This window comes from Pocillopora verrucosa, chromosome 7 (assembly GCF_036669915.1).
Source record: "Pocillopora verrucosa isolate sample1 chromosome 7, ASM3666991v2, whole genome shotgun sequence".
Classification (NCBI taxonomy): Eukaryota; Metazoa; Cnidaria; class Anthozoa; order Scleractinia; family Pocilloporidae; genus Pocillopora; species Pocillopora verrucosa.
Window position 1 is genome coordinate 6,624,782 of NC_089318.1, and position 17,452 is coordinate 6,642,233.

The following is a 17,452-nucleotide window of genomic DNA, read 5'->3' on the forward strand; positions in this document are numbered from 1 at the left end:
AGGGATTAAGACTTGATATGAACCCTGATCCTACCGTGTAACTGAATCGCCGCGTGGTCTTGGTGTTGCCGCTGACAGAAGGCGCGGATTGTCTACCATCACGAACACGAGCCGATGACGAAAACGACAGAACCGATGCTTACCGACTAAGCAACGACGACTATGCTAACGACCAGTGCAAGATGGCGTCCCAGTCAAATGCTTGGAAACTAACTGTTTTGAATGCATTTCTCTTTATTAACGGTACGTGTTCACTTTTTGACAATGAAAACTCTGCACAAACGCTTCTTTTTTACGTTAGGTAGTCAGCCTAGGGTTTTTTCGCGATTCAAATTGGAAATGCGTTGTGGTAATCTCGGCGATTGTTGTTTACAGTAAACAGTTACGAGATTTAAATATTTTTGGTAACATTTTAGTTATTGAAAAAACTTAGGAGAATATTGACGGCTGCGAGGTGTTTCTTCAACCAACTTTCAAAGAAGTAACCAAAGATCTTTTGATAGTTTCTACTAAAAATGTTTGAATTATTTGGGTGAAAGAGTGCGAATTGTTTTGGAAATACGACATCAGCTTGCAGGTTTTAACTTAAAACTGCTTTTTTTCCTCTTTGAATTAACATTCATTATTTCTGTGTGAGGTGTTTAAGTCGAGAGATTGTAGCAAGTGAAACAGTATTCGCATGGTTACAAACTGAACATGTCTGATGGCAACAAATGAGACCTACCACACTGAGTGCACTTGTACAAAATTATTTTAAACTCATTTGCTATCATATGTTTTTTAACAAATTACTATCTGTGTTCGAGCTCCGTACTGTAAGCTACAGCCTGAGCTTTTTTACCATGTTCTTCAATGTAATACTGTGGCATACTTTGCTTGTTCCATTACCCTCTTATGGTGAAATATGGCAGCAAGTACTAACTTAGAGACTTCTCAATGTTCCCCATAAACAGGCTTGGTTTGTGTTTCATCATTAACAGCAACTAATAGCACCTCTGTGAAAGTTGGTTATTTATGGGATGATCCAAAACTGGAAAATGTACATACCTCAGAAGTTGTTATGGACATGAAACACACAAGAAGTATCTTGAGGCTGATATGTGAAATCAACCCTCCATTACCAAATGAGGGAAAGCATTGGGACATGAAAGATGAACTTGTTAAATGGCAAAAAACAGGTCCCAAGGTAGAAGAGGTCAAAAGTGTACGCTACTGGTCTGATGATATGAGCAAAACTGCTATTTCTTTCTCAAATGTTACACTTGGCATCCTTGGGAGTTATTCCTGTATCTATGGTGATGTTTTGGCCACAATTAATGTGCTAGGTGAGATAAATGTGTTGTACATAATTTGTGGAAAATTGTTAAGCTTGTTTCAGAGACCAGATTTTTGATGGACTGAGCCTACATGGTAGTTTGAATTTTGACTGAGGCAATTTCCCTGTTGGAAAAGCACAGCAGTTCACATGTCAAAAATAAGGTAGCTTTTCCTAGCACAGTTCAGGGGTTTTTTTATGCTGTTTCAGGAAAAGTTCATGATCAGCATATTTTGTATATTAAGGTTTGGTAGTGGGACATGGTATTATAAAGCCTTTGAAACAAAGTCATTTTGTATGCATATTCTCCAGACTGTTCTGTACACATTTCCTAAGGTGCTGCCAAGGAGAATTTGTTAAAACAATCATACTCTAATCGCTAGTTGGTGGTCATTTCCTATATTCTCAAGACATTGATGTTGAATTCAGTGGCAATATTGTAAGGAGAAAGTAGATGTTAATAACTCTTGGGGGTTAAGGGGTTTAAGGAATATTTATGGTTCTTTGAAATGACAAGTTTAATATGTAACATTTTTTTAACAACAATATTTTGCTTAATGCTTCCTAGTGGCTGATGTGGAGACAGCTAAAATGTTGAAAACCCCAGAAAATGTGATAGAGCTACACACCTGCATCTCTTACATGAAAGATAAATCTGGGATAAATGGATGGAGAGATGAACAAAATCTCTTGAAGGTGAATTTAACATACTGTAACTTAACCAGCCTCTGCTGTAAGTGAGGAATTTTTTAAGCTTTAATCTTGAATTATTATGGAAAAAAATTGTTAAGTGCTGAAACTGTTACAAATCTTGAGTTAGTTAACTTTATTTAACAACGAATTATAGTTTTCAATCATCATCATCTTTCATGATTATTGATGATAACTTTTTCTTTTTGTTTCTTGAACAGCCTATTGGAACAAATGAAAACTGCCCTGTGCAGCAGAATTCAGAGCATTCTGCAACAACAGGTTGTTACTAACTCAGTATGTAACACTTTGTTTTGTGATTGGTGCAGAGTGGTACAAGTTTTGGCAACCAATCAGATGCTTATACTTAAGCCATTTGTGACTTTTTCTGACCCATTTATCCTGTACTCAAGACAACAATTTCGTAAAAAAAAATAGCTTATACAGGGCGTGAAATTAATTTTTTTTTCTGATAGCTACTTGGCTCCTAAATTCTTCAAAGTGGTAGCCAATTCAAAAAAAGTTGGTCGCCATTTTCAAAGACAAACAAAACCTTTTTTTATGCTGTCAGCATTCTAGATTGACCCTCAAAAATTAAGTTAGGGAAAGGAGTTACGAAGTGGACACTGGGATGGTTGATATACAACGTTTAAGCTCAACTAAATCCAAGATGGTGTCTAGTTATTGATAGGGATGCATGTGCTGCGTTTTGGAAACAAACTTAACGACGAAGTTTAATTCACTATATCTCTTGGAAGGGTTATGATAAAACATTCTAGTCGCCAATTTGGCGACATTTTCAGGATTTGGTCACCAAAGTGAAAAATTTAGTCGCATTGGCACCTGTATTAGGCGCAATTTCACGCCATGTTATATAGAATTTGCATGTCCAGTTGCTAATTTTTTTGCCTCTAGCTTGATCTTTTAACCCTTTAACTCCCACAAGTGACCAAGACAGAATTTCTCCTTTCAATATCAACTCAGAATCAAGCATACTAGTGAGGAGAATAAAGATGAAAACTCAGTTAGGGGACTACAAGTTGATCCAATACCAAATTCTCCAAATTAAAATCATAAGTATTATTTTTATAGCAGGCAGTAGGGACTGAATTACTAATGAGATCTTGGGAGTTAAATGGTTAAAGTATTGGCACTCAGGTGAGAAGTGCATAATATGGTCAGATCAACCCATGATAATCTTTTATAATAAGAACGATAAATTAAGGAGAAATTCTCCCTTGGTCACCTATGGGAATTAATAGTTTAACTTAATCATTATTGCAGTCTTTTATATTCATTTGTCTTTATTTTGCTTTGTCACAAAATAGTTCACCAGCTTTATGCTTCAGATTTCAAGGTCATTGCAGCTATGGGAGATTTGTTTACAGTATGTGTTTATTTCACGACAAATAAATTAATTTTGTTATTTTCCAATCTGATGGAAGTTTGAGGTGTTCATTTCCTTTGACAAATACAATTTTGTTTTTCAAGGTTGGCCAAGGAGCAAGAGCAACATCAGTGAATGGATTTTTCTTGGATTACAAAGATTTCTCATGGAGGTAAAAATATTTTTTATTGCTGATGTTAATTACTTTTGGTTTTAAAATTTATGTAAATAACAATATGTTTGGGCACCAATCCAGGTAATTAAAAGTACCATGAAATCAAGTATCAGAAAAAAAAGGGGTAACACACAGATGTCATCCTAGTTCATGGGCCATTGCCTTTAACATTTAAGAGCTTTTTCCCCAGCTTAAAGGCATCCTTCCCAGGAATCTACCAAGTGGAAAAGAAGAGGTTGAGTTGAATCTCAGGTCAAAGTGATCTTGATTGAAACTGGTTTCAATAGCTTGATATGATTTTATATTAATTTTGTTCAAGGTTCATTAATTAAGGTAGTCCTGAAGCATATTGAAATCTTTATAAACTACAACAAATCCATTCAGAACCATGTGTCAAATGTGGGCAATTTAATTTAAAACTCATAATCATGTCAATCCAACACAATCAGATCGTAAAATGCAACAAAAAAAATTGAATTATTATTTTCATGTCTTTGAGGAAGTGTGAAATACTAACAAATGTTTGTTCAAAGTGACTTATTTATTTTTTTACCTTTACTTTCCGTATTTGTACATTTGGTAGTCTTGGAGGAGCAAATCATCTGAATCAAACAATAACAGTGCCAAGTGAGTCTCCTACTTTTGTTTTACTTTCACTGTCACTTAACCCTTTAACTCCCTGATCAAATTTGTAATTCTTCTTACTGTCAACCATACAATTCTTACAATGTTAGTTTGGAGAATTTAGTATTGGATCAACTAATTATCCCCAAATTGATATTTGTCTTTATTCTCATTACTTATCTGGTTGATATTGTATTTACATTTTAGAGAAAAATTTTGTCTTGGTCATTCATGGGAGTTAAAGGGTTAACATAATTTTTTTTGGCTAATGTTTAATATTTTTGTATGATTATTAAATTGCTGGCTATTACTAGAGCATGTCTAAATTTTAATGGCCCTTAATTACTTTCAAAATTAGGTGTAAATCTTTAATCAATAATTTGAAACAATTGTTTTACACTTTTGACATTCTGTTTTTATTAAAAGAGTACTAAAGATTTTAAAACAGGAGTATTCTGGACAATTTTAATGGTCTTTATATATCAATATGGCAGCATTTAGTGATAATTATATAAGATTTTTTTGATTTCTATCAATTAAACTATTTTACAGATATCATCAGGCAATTCAGCCCATCTGTAAAGGGTGCATCTGCAAAGGTGTCACAGGATGACGATGATTTTGTTGATGATCTTAATGTAGCCTTTATTGGTGCCTCTGCAAGGTATGTAGTACATGTATTGAAAGAAAAATTCTTACTCCTTTGGCAAGGGACTGTCAAATTCCTTTTAAGATGTACAGTCAGTATTCATCCTTTGGCTCCAATGAGTGACTAAGGCAGAATTTCTCCTTACAATATCAATACAATATCAGGTATGCAAGTAATGAGAATATAGAAAAAAACCAGTCAAGAAATTCCGAGTTCATCCACTACCAAATTCTCTGAACTAACATCACAAGAATTTTATGGCAGACAGTAGGGAGAGTTGCTTATAAGAACCTTGCTAAGATTCTTATTAAGATTCCTATCAAGAATCTTAATAAGAATCTTAGTAAGATTTCTACCTAGGTACTGAGGTATTGGGAGTGGAACGGTTAATAGATCACAATAATAAAGGTATACTATAGGAATTAATCATTTTTTTTGTTTATCATAAAGCGACCTTGAAAATCAAGCCAAGGACCTGGTTTCAAGAATGAAAGCTATGAAGGTAATCAGAGTATGACATTTCAAATGGTGTGGTTTATTATAATTATATTGCATAGAAACTGAAAAAATATATATATATATTTTTTTTTACCCAAAGGTCTAAGTAAATTGATTTAAATTTCTGTGGTGCTTGAATCTAAACTAGGGTATTGACTTCAAGAATGACTGGAAACTTCTCACAATTTGGATTGGAACAGATGACCTCTGTCAAGTTTGTGAGAATGAGGTAAGATTCACCTGGCGCAAATGATCAGTGCTAATATCAACCTCTTGCATAGTAATTAATTAATAAAATATTGTATCAGTTGTTATTAATTACCCAGTCAATGAGATGTTACTGATGATTGATTAAAAAATATATATCAAATTGGGATTTCAAATGTAGACTTTGTTTAGATTAGTCGTTAATGAATTAGTTAATTTTTATGCTAAACTGCTGCTCACAAATGGATCAGGAACCCATCAGCCTTAAACTCCCACAAGCTGTGCTTCCACTGGAGAAAAGTGAAGAGTCTGCAATTAATAATATTAGCAAGAATTTGGGTGATAATTAGAAATAGAACTGGAGTTTCTATTTCCGGAAGATTAGAATAGTCAATGATAGATGAATAAGTGATTAGAGGAAGGCATTAATATTAATTTATTCAAAACAATGTATGTTTTATCATCGTTCGAAGTGGTATTGAATCAATGACTAATGCATGTTCTACTTTTTGATGATTTCAGGAAAAATTCAGTGCTGGCTCTTTTATAAAATATATGATGCGCACACTAAATTACCTAAAAAATGAGGTGAGTTTGTTCTGATTTTATTACTAGTCAGATTGATAATATGAAGTATTTCCAGATGAATGTTCAGGGTGCAAATCCATTGTAGGAATTGAGGAGACATATTCTGACTATTTACTTCAGTCTCAGATTGTCCTTAATATTTACTGTAGTTGACTTTGTCACTTTGTGTTCCTAGGTGCCCAGGTTGTTTGTGAATTTAGTTCCACCCATGGATGTTTCTCCTCTTTATGAGTTACATCAAGCAAATACCAACTTGTGCCAAATTCTGGGATGGTAGGTTCCATAACAATATTTTCTTGTGAGATACATACATCCCACTCAATTCAGCGCATTGTTTTATCCTTTTCACTTTAATTGTATATTGTGCACAGAGAAAGGTTTGTTGATCTTATGCAGGATGCAAGACTAAATTTAAGTTGTTGAGCTCTCAGAAATAACCTGCTGATGTATAAAATCCTGAAATGTTAAGGAGAGGTTGTGGGGGGAGAAGGGTGGGGAGTACATAGAGTAGAGGGGAGGAGTGGAGGAGTACACAGAGTAGAGGGAGAGGGGTGGAGGAGTACACAGAGTAGAGGGGGAGGGGTGGAGGAGTACACAGAGTAGAGGGCAATGGGCAAACTGTAATTCCTCCATGCACGTTTCAGTAACAACTTATTCCTTTTTAGATCAGCTTTGTGTAGAAATTGAATTTTAAATGATTACAAGCTATAAAGCTGTGACTCAGACATATTTATTTTTTTTTCAGGAGCTCTTGTCCTTGTTTGAGAAAGGTTGCCACAGAAAGAGCTAAAATTACCACGGCTGTCAAACAGTATAAGGTTGAAGCAAACTTGTTGAAACTTTATTTTTAACCAACTCTCAGCTTCATTTTGAAGAGTGATTAAATACAATAATTACAGTTTGTAGGTATTATAATGGCAAATAATATGTTCTCAGTTGGATTAATCCTTTACATGCTAACATCAGAATGAATATTCTCCATACTGTTCTCTCTGCATTTCCTAAGGTGCTCACAGGGAGAATTCAAGCTCTTCTTCAGTTGCTGATCATTTTCTCTCTTCTTGTGACCTTAATGTGTGATTCAGTGGCTCTTACAGGCCAAAGGAATAATAGATGAAAGGGATTTTTTAAGAATGTCAGCTGTAGCTACCAGCTATCTGCATGATTTTGTTAGTCCCTGTCAAGGAAGAACATTTTACACAATTAGGCAAAGAACTGCCGTATATAAAATTCCGTTACCTCTAAGTGTGTGACCTCTCATAGTAACCCTGACTTACAAACATGCTACTTAAAAATGAAATTTTCTCAGCTTGCTGATCATATACGTATACTGTCAGCAAAAGTAAAATAATTACTGGTAAAATAAAGAGAATATTTTGAACTTAAAAGAATTACAGTGCAAATGAACTTGGTATAAGAATCAGTAATGATGCATTACAATAAATGTTTGCACGGGTCTTTTGAAGTTAGGATTGCTTGACTATGAGCTTAAAGTAATCCTTTTCTTCTCATGAAATTGTTTTAAAGCTCTGACAAATGTGTAATATTTTTTCTATCTGTCCCTGTAAAGAAATTATTGGAGGAACTGGTGAATAGTGGAATATATGACACAAAGGATAACTTTGCAGTGGTTATTCAACCTGCCCTCCAGGTGCCGCCAAGAAATCAGGTGATTACTTTGTGCTATTTAGAGATAAAGATTTTCATCCCAGAAAGTGCTCTTCAGTTGTGGTGTAATTTTTTTCAAGAGTTTTTCCCATTAGTAATGTCAGTAGAGGGTTGTCATTAAGCAGGGGATGCTGGCAAAATTCATTGCATGAAATAGTAGCAATCACTGGCTGGACTTTTAGCTGGTGATCCCTTTAGTTAGTAAAGCACAACAGACATTTCTGAGATTAGGCAGAGATTATAGTGGTTTGATATAGAATGGAATGCTAGCCAAGTTTGAGCCACCTCTCTTAAAATTTCAGCCTGCTCCCTTATTTCTTAGTTACAACCCTGCCAGTATGTACATTGTAAACAACTCAGGAATACAATATAGAGCTGCATTTTTTTTTATAGGATGGTGATTTGGTGAAATCCTTTTTTGGTGTGGACTGCTTGCACTTCTCTGTTCAAGGTCATGCTGCAGCAGCACTAGCTTTGTGGAACAATATGGTAGGTTGGTTATAACTATAAATTGATGATACACTTTGTTTAATGCAGGTGAATCATTGTTGCAGATCCTCTAAATCCTAGGTAAAGAGAGGGTTTTATAGGCCCTGAAACTAAACTCTGACCAGCAAAGTTGCAGGAAATTTCTTTTCCAGGCCTTGAAAGTCAATTTATTTGAGTGTGGGGTATATGGGAAGTGATAATTACAATTATTAAAAAGAGATTGTGAGTATGGTTGTGAAGAAAGCCAGGAATTAATGAAAAGGTAGATAATTAAGACACCTGAAGCAAAAATAACTAAATTTAATTTACATGTATAAGAAAAGTACCTTTGGATAAGGTTGTATACAAGGCCACTGCAGGTTGGTGGTAGTATTTTTTGTTTGACCGCAAAATTAACCCTGTTTGGAGATGGATGAAGGCTGACACTTGACAAAAAAACTTGCATTATCTTATTTAATTCTTCACTTAAAACTATGTGTTCTAATTTATGACATTTGGAAGTCAGAGATAATATTTGAAATAATGATCATTGTAGTTGGAACCATTTGGATCCAAGACAAAGCAGTGGGGTGACCAGGAGACCTTAAGATGCCCATCTAAGGTATGCAATGTTAAGAATTAATATTCCTTTAGGTATCAGTTGGAAATAGGAAAGAGAAAAACAATTCTCTTTGGTCCAGAAAAGCACAGTCTGTGGGTTATGAGAAGCTGGCTACACAGTCGGAGGCAAACTTTGAATTTATGTGTAACCTTGTGATTCAACCCAGAGAAACCTATCTGTACATACACCTTGTACCCCACTGACAAAAAGACTCCATGTCATCATTCAGTATTACTGTAGAAGACAGATGACATCAAAATGTGGTAAGAACAAAAAGGTGGCAGCCATGTGTCACTGATGTTCTCACAACATTGCGATGTTTTCTGTGATTTAGTATTGTGCAGACCAACAGCAACATTAACATAGTCTTTGTTTTACATGATGAAAAAGCACAATGTTGTTGGCAGTGATGTCACCTATGCATCTGCCTTCCAATACCTCAAATGCATGTGCAATTCAGCTTATCATGTATATCATAATTAAGGGAGATAAATGTCTACATTTGAAAATATTGTTGGCCTACAAGATTAACACTAGTGAAAGTGAATATCATGAATGACTTTCCAGCATTGACAGTTGACTGAGTGCAGTTTTTTGCCACTTTTAGGACAAGCCATACATGTTCACCAAAGTTAACAGTAGAACAGTCACAAATACTGTTGCTGCTAATGATAATGATGACAGTGATGACAGGTCATCTTCTGGTGACTTTCCACCTGTTGCTGCTGTGGCTTTGGCTATGTCCCTCACAGCTGTTGTCATTATTGTAGTTGTGATGGTGTGGAGAGGACGAAAATCACGGCGGAGGCCAGAGGCATCTAGATTGCTGTATGCTTCTGGACCTCACAAACCAAGACTATGAGCATTTTAGAAAAAAAAAAAAAAAGAAGGCTTACCATTAATCACCATGGCTCACTAGTTTAGGTGATTGTCAGTGCTCTGGGCTGACAAGTGAACTTACAGCTTACTGTCAGTCACTTATGTGGTAACCTTTGTTCTGAAGTCCCAGACTGTTTAGATTGACCAGTTGGAAAAGAGTCTATAGGCAAAATAATTTATTGTATAATAACAGGTTTCCTGGTGTATAAGTTTCAAAATAATTCATTACAGAATTCATAACAAAGTAATTAAGATGTGTTATAATGAAGATTTACATGCGAGATCTTGTTAATTGTGAGTTAGAGGTCCATTCATTCTAAATTAGTAGTTTTGTGCCCACTTTAGGGAAAACACCACAATTTTTAGTGGTTTGTACATTCTAGATGTGAAGAAGCACAGTATCTTTGACTCTTTCATCATTAGATTCATCATAACCTTCAATAATTTGAATATAAGTATATACTAAAACAGTTAATGGTGTTAAAGGATGCTTTGATTGGTTACTCAAACTCCAAATATCCTCTGCTATTCACCTCTGAGCTACTCATGCAGGATTTGGGCCCACAAATATAAGTGAATAAATGAGTTAATATCATCTGCTGTGCTATATTTTCAGTGTAGGTAGCAGAGGTGGATCTTTAACTTGCTGCTTCCCAGCTTGGTGAACTTTCACCTCTAGCCACCTCCACTTGAGTGAATAATTGTTACCTGTTCATTGAAGATCATCAGTCCTGTCAAAGGCAGGGGGGGAAAAAGGTTCATCACCTGCCCTTTAAGGTTACCTTGCTGTAAAAAGGTATACTTAAACTGTGCAGTTATTTAAAAAGAGAATTTCCCATTTTTGCTCAGACTGTTAAATGCTTCATTGCAAGTTGTGAATAAAACTTTCTTGCAATTCAGTGAAGGAGTAGTTTATATCTTTTACTATGTCCTCCCACATCTCAGATGATGTTTTGTTTTGTCTAATATATCTATTTTGTTTGTCTGGTTTTCTTCGTTTACCCAAAAAGTCAAATAATTGCCCTAGAATGCAACAAAAAAAAATATGCATTAACAAGTCTTTGCCTTTTAAAAGTATTGTCAACAGTTCCTGGAAACATACTTCAAAGATTCAAATGGGCATAAAACATTGCAGCACAAACTTCAATAACTTTATTTTTTTTATTTCACAACTTTATTGAAGTGAATGATATTGCCAGAGAAAGATTACAAGAAAAAAAAAGGACAAAAGGCTTCATAGATGTAATTAGTGACAGTGAGAATGAGTCCAAGGCAAAACCTTACTCCAAAAAAGGAGTCAACATGCATTTCACAGAAAATATTTCAGCAACATGTACAAGAACAAGACATCCACAGAAGTCACAGCATGTCGGCTTTCCACCAGCACATTCAGCACTAGGGTTGTCACACAAACCAGAGTTGCATTATGATACAGACTAAGAAAAAAAAGTGACCACTGATCTTCATTAAGACTTGTCATTTCCCAGCTTGCTTTCTTAACATGATGTAAATGTTTTCTTTAATCCATTCCTTGTTGTGTGGTTCATACAAAGATGTCTGCTTTGGGTGTTGTCTGTTGAGAGAGAGAAGTGAAACACAAACAAAACCCCAAAAAGTCATCAAAATCTAACCAACAATTGAACAAAAGAATTTTACAAACTAACTATTCCCTGTTAAAAACAACATACAGGTTTATTCCAGGTAAGAACTTTCCCTATGTGAAAAACTGGGGAAGGAACTTCATATTGTAAAAATTCCAAAATGTTTTGGGACCCATATACTTAAAAATTTAGATCATCCAAACTTCTCATGATTAGTCATTTCCCTTTCATGACAGCAAAGTGGTGCAGGCTGTTGTATGTCAAGTGTTACTTGTCTAAAGCAGCCAAGTGCTGTGAGCGTACAGCCTTTCTATCGCAGGATAATCCCTAGACAATTCCTCAACTGAAGCTTTCCTGAAGAATTGCAAGCAACTTGGATGGAGGAAGGTTTTGTGAGAGTAAGGCCCCTTACAACACAACAAAATGGAACAATTTAAAATTGGTGTGGATATGAACCTGATCATCTACTTTTCTAGTCACGTAATACTAAATGTAATAATAACATTAATTGACCATTCCCCAAATACAGCTTATCAGGACCAATACAAACAAATTGCAAATAAACATAGAGTTTTTAAAAATTCCAACTGGCCAGAGGCAGATCAGCTGGTTATACAGCTGTTTTCAGAAAAGTTGTGAGAAAAAATGAAAAAAAGCAGGTGACAATCTTGCAAGGTAATCTGGTAATAAGAGAAACAGATATGGACAAATGATCTACTGAACAGGGGATAAATATCAACATAGACATGAATACCATCAGTTCAAAATGATAGAACATTATGTTGCAAACAGTTTTTTCTTAAGGTGTCTACTAATTCACTCTAGTCGAGTTTGCATCATTTTCGTCATTGATTAGGGTCAGTTAGTTAGTTCTTTTCATTTTTCAACAAATTAAGAAGTAAAAGTCAGTCTTGCAAACAAAATGAATTCATAAAACACCTATGCCTAGGCCTCTCCTTACAGTGATGTTTTCTCTGATTTCCCTGAAACCCTGAGGTCCTAGAACCATGACCTGAAAACTACTGACAATGTCTTTTGGCGTTGTCACATGCAGTTTAGCACCTTTATTCCACCACCCTTTCTGCAAACAGCTGTTTACAAAATGCAGCCAAGGAGTTAAACTTGGGGCAACCAAGAATGAATCCAGTGAGTAGCAGCAAGGAGGGCTTGAACCCAAGACAACAAGATTACAAGTTCAGCAGCCTAACCACTCTGCCACACTGCCTCCTGCAAGTACCCAAAGTATCAAGCCACTAAACTACTGATCACTACAGCCTACAAATCTACAATGTAGGTTTGCAGCAAGTTTGTTAGGGAGCTGTTTTTAGAATGGTACACCAAACAAGACAGGTCTGTCAAATTGTCGATATAGTCGAACAGTTGGCTGATGTCGTATGTGATTGACGGGGTGCTTGGGTTGGACTTCTTAAGGTATTCTTCAAATATCTTGCAAACTCCTGAAAGATACAGTTAATGGAATATTATTAGAGATGCTGCTACATTTTTTAAACAAGTTCTAATCTTAACTGCCCCATCTGGTGGCTATATATTTCCTTGAAAATTAGTTGAGAGAATCTGGGGTTTCAAAAAGATATGCCAATCAAGCTGATTAAATTTTCTATTCCCTTACTTGTTAACTGAAAAGTGAAGCTATTGTAGGGAAACTATATATATTCAATGTGTGTTTTCACACTCTTTTAAGCTTACAAAACTTAACAACTTTCTAAAACTTATTCCTCAAGTTTTTTAGATTTCATGAAGTATTATACAACTCTCGCGTATCAAAATAATGTGAAAATTTTAAACTGCCTCAGGTTCTTTTGCCCTTGTTGACCAAACATTTTCTATGAAAAACACTCAATGTTGCTTAGAAAAAATAACTTTCTATCTAGAACATGACCTGTACAAACTATGTCCAGTGATTCACCAATGAAACTGGCAAAGGCATCCTCACAAAAACTGATACTTCAAAACTGTCAGTAGCAAAATTGTTTTCAGGGGATTTTCTTTGAAATAGTGCAATTTATCATCCAATCATGTTAAGTTGGGAGAATTGTTCAACCCAAGAAGCATTTAACCCCACTTAGTGATTTGGTTCAATATTTGGTAGGGTACAGTATGTAAAATGGAATTTCACAAGTTAAGGTGTGACACTGTGCCACTTGGGAGAGCACTCACTTCCCACCTCCGAGGCCTGGGTTTGACTCCTGTACCTGACATTACTTGAGGGTTAAGTTTGGTTTGGTTCACCTTCTTGTTCTTTTTCAGTCCTCCCTTCACCAGAACCAACACAAAGAATTCCCATTTGAATCAGAAAACAGGGAATGAAGATTCACCCCTAAAATCCAATTTATTATTATAATTTTACCTTCCATGCACTCATCTTTAGTTTCATAATCAGAGTATGTCCTGGATTCTGGCTTTGCACTGGGTTGAATTAGAAGAATGGTGTGACTCTGCAAAGAGAACAATACACTCCTTTAGTTTACGTCTGTGAAATCTCATACCAGCAAGGGTTTCCATAAGTTGTTTCAATGAACAAATAGATTCCATGTTGCCATGTATCTGTTCAGCAGTAGATCGCAGATGACATCAAAATGTGGTAAGAAAAAAACGTAGCACACAAGGCACAGCTGAATGAGTCACTGAAACTCTTATCACAATTTGACATCTTCTCTGATCTATTACAGCACAGACCCATTGTTCTATAGGATAAAAAAGCAAAATGTTGTTTACAGTGACATCATCTACGTGTCTATGTTCTAATGGATCATGAGAAAGAACTAATGAAAATGCGTGTGCAATTCAGCTTATCATCCAATTCCATTGAAACTTCCGTGTTAGAGACAAGAGTGTCCTCTCATGTATTCTTGAAGAGTTCACAGGTACATCATCACTATGAAAATAGTAATAGTTCTTTGTGCCAAAGTTTCCCACAAAGAAAGGGATATTATTAGACATCTTGTTGTATCACCATACAAGGGATGGTGCATCTATCGCTTTCTTTAGACCAGTGGTGGAGATGAAATTATACAAAACATGATAAGCTACAAATTCCGGAAGTGGGAGGGCGCTGTTGCTAGCGTCCCCCATCATCATGGGTGAAGTTTCACTATTCTTCTGAGAAAATGATGACCAGAATTTTTCTCCAGCTACTGCAAATTATATAACGAGTGCAGACTACGCGATCTCTGTCACTCAGAGTCTTTGCCAGTTTTTACAAGCATTAGAGAGAACTTGAGTTTGAGAATCTTAAATTTACATGTCGACTACATAATTTCGAATTCAACGGATTATTTGCCAAGTCCTGGCAAGGCTTTCTCCAAATAATAACAAGGGTGTTGATTGATGAGTAATGACTTTCTACTTAATGCGTTTATCGTGAACATACTGTTTTTAAAATGAGAAAACCGAAAAAAAGATTGTTTAAAAGAAAGAGTCACGTCAACATATGCATAATCATACAAACATTTCACCAAAGCAATTCATTGGAGCCGTGCACTGCGAAACTCGATAAATTTCTACTTTCTGCAGCTAAATCAGAGAACAACTGCATCCCAGAGAGTTGATACAACTACTTGAGACTTACCATGTTGGGAGGAAAAACGTTTGAAATCGATGAAAATACACAGATAGCCACGTGAAGACCAAGAGACACTTCTTTTGCTTTCGGCGCCTTCGCGATTGTGTCGAATATCCATATAAGGAGAATCCCTCCTGAAACGCGTAGGGACTGGTTCAGAGAAAATAAACCAATGAAACACTTTGTAAGAATAAAAGCAAAGTTTGAATTAAAGAAAGGCGGCCGATGTGAATTCTGAGGTTTGCTTCTTTGCGATGACCGAAGATTTCCATGCACGGTCGCAGTCGCTCTGACACCGTCATGATTATTACGAATTTCACCAGTAAGCTTGCAATCTAACTGATAACAGTTATGATAACGTCATTAACGGCGCTCAGTATGTTAACGAACCTTTGTTTGGTTCTTCTGTTGCTATTTGCCGACCCGTTTGTTCCGAAATTTTACTTTCAGTTAACGGAAAAAAGCTCTATGTTCTATACTGTGAAAGAGCGCGCTGTTTCAACCGACGACAGCACGCGTTATATTCGAACTTTAGTATAACCACTCGTATGATTACAGACCGGCCTCCGCTCAGTCCTATTGCCATTATTAGTAATGGTAATAGGACCGAGTGGAGTCCAATTCTGTCTGTAATCATACGAGTGATTAACAAAATCAGACGACCGCGAAGCGGGAGTCCAATTTGTCAATCACGAGTATGATTGCAGACGGAATTGGACGACACGAAGTCCTGTAACCAATTAATAATAACCATTACAATTTCCGAAAAAAAAAATTTGGACAAACATCTCCAATAGGGACCATGTCTAAAGCTTAAAATTTAGAAATTTCCCAGTTTTCTTTCCAGGGTAAGTGGTTGTTGCTATGGTTATTGTGATCAATTCTGTGATTGGATTTAGCTGACTGGACTTAGAATGATTGGCTGCTTCAACTGTCCGATTACAGCTAACTGTCCGATAACAACTGTACAGAGTGATTAGTGAAATATAAAGCAGCTGATGCACCAATCACATTTGAGGAAATTATAATGGTTATGATTAATTTTGTGATAGCAAGTGTTTCATTGAATGGGTTGATACGCCGTCTAAAAACAATTCGCCATATAACAATCTTTCATAAGTAGTAACTCAGTAAGTTAGAAAAGTGAGGTATTTGTTTATAATTAATTAATCTATGTAACTTTCATTCTGGTAATATTTGAATTCTCCAAAACAATTTGTTCACTGTAAAAAGTTGAGCGAAGTTTTAAGTCCTACTACAAATACACTTTAGGTAAGTCTTAACCAAACCATTGAATTTGTACATTTATTCCGTAGATTGCACGGCAGAAAGGAAATAATTCACGGGGTGAAAGCCGCATTAAATCCTCTTGAGTTTCGAAAAAACTGAACAGGGGCAAATCTTCGTATATTAATCGTCGATGGAAGTTAATATGAATTTCCGTAAGATAACTATAACTGTTTTTGAAGAAAAATCGTCTTGATAGTCATCCAACTCGAGTTTGTTTGCCAAACCAGTGCTGTTGTTCATTCGACAGTTGACATGCACTTTGAGTTTTCCCACGCGCTCCCTAATTGGTGTCAAATTGAGACAAATGTTACAAACCTTTGCAATCACCTTCATCTTCACGCAGATAAAAATTTTTCGGTGAAGCCTCTCTCTGTAAAATGAATTGCCTCTGTTCTCTGTTCTCGCTACTTGCTAAAAATTGTTCAGTTTATGCAGGTTTCTTTTTGCGATAATTTGTTTTAGGTTTAAAAATAAAAATGTTATTCACCAGCCTAGGTCGGTCCATATTGGGAAAAACTGTGCTTACTGTCTTGTGTACCGCCTGAGGCCGCAAGTCCTCGGGCACAATTTTTTCCAAATACGGACCGACGTAGGATGGTGAATAACACGCATATCTTTCACTTTTCTTCTCTTTATCTTCAAAATTAACAAAGGTGCAAACAAGGAATCCCTCTTGTAAGTCCAGTGAATCACATTGGTTGAGTACATAAAACTTCAAGAGCCTTACTACATTCTGCCCCAAGCCAACTCGCATGGCAGTGCAAAGTAAACACAATCATGTCAGCTTTTACCGGTTCTGTTGGGTAAACATATTGCCCAAGGCAATCTATAGGTGTTAGTCTAGGTTGGACTTTCTGATCTAAATATCCCTGTTGCTTGCTGTTCTAGAATGCTTTTAAACGTTTAGAAATATCAAGACAAAGTGTAATTTGTTGGCCTCATGCCACTAGTGACGTGAGCACGTTTAGTTTAAGGTTTTGAACGCGCAACTCTCTTGCAGGAGACAATGTTTCTCAACCCAACTAGCATCACGGGGTTAAGGTTGCACAAGCTCACAGTTTTATCCAGGAATAGTATGCATGACTGATCACAACACAGTTGCTCCAGCTCACCATACCACGGGATAATGGATCTAGGGTGTCCATGTAAACTATCGTCTTCACCCTTGAACAGTGTTAATGAAATAATAACACTGTGCGTTCATCTCA

At 36.1% G+C, this 17,452-nt stretch overlaps 2 protein-coding genes across 2 annotated transcripts; one reads left to right on the top strand and one right to left on the bottom strand.

The window, feature by feature from the left end:
- The first annotated feature begins 125 nt into the window (after nucleotides 1-125).
- LOC131781866 (phospholipase B1, membrane-associated) lies at nucleotides 126-10,674 on the top strand. Its single transcript, XM_059098579.2, has 17 exons — nucleotides 126-243; nucleotides 954-1,325; nucleotides 1,884-2,011; nucleotides 2,227-2,287; nucleotides 3,334-3,392; nucleotides 3,497-3,564; nucleotides 4,151-4,194; nucleotides 4,744-4,855; nucleotides 5,291-5,342; nucleotides 5,487-5,567; nucleotides 6,068-6,133; nucleotides 6,309-6,406; nucleotides 6,879-6,951; nucleotides 7,704-7,802; nucleotides 8,195-8,290; nucleotides 8,826-8,891; nucleotides 9,499-10,674. Exons 1-17 carry the CDS (start codon nucleotides 183-185, stop codon nucleotides 9,751-9,753), a joined length of 1,791 nt encoding a protein of 596 aa, XP_058954562.2. The 5' UTR covers nucleotides 126-182; the 3' UTR covers nucleotides 9,754-10,674.
- A 243-nt stretch (nucleotides 10,675-10,917) lies between these two features.
- On the bottom strand, nucleotides 10,918-15,065 carry LOC131781870 (enhancer of rudimentary homolog). The gene is made up of 4 exons (XM_059098582.2): nucleotides 14,961-15,065; nucleotides 13,740-13,827; nucleotides 12,708-12,828; nucleotides 10,918-11,343 (listed from the first exon to the last, which is right to left on the bottom strand). Exons 1-4 carry the CDS (start codon nucleotides 14,961-14,963, stop codon nucleotides 11,247-11,249), a joined length of 309 nt encoding a protein of 102 aa, XP_058954565.1. The 5' UTR covers nucleotides 14,964-15,065; the 3' UTR covers nucleotides 10,918-11,246.
- Nucleotides 15,066-17,452: the final 2,387 nt, after the last annotated feature.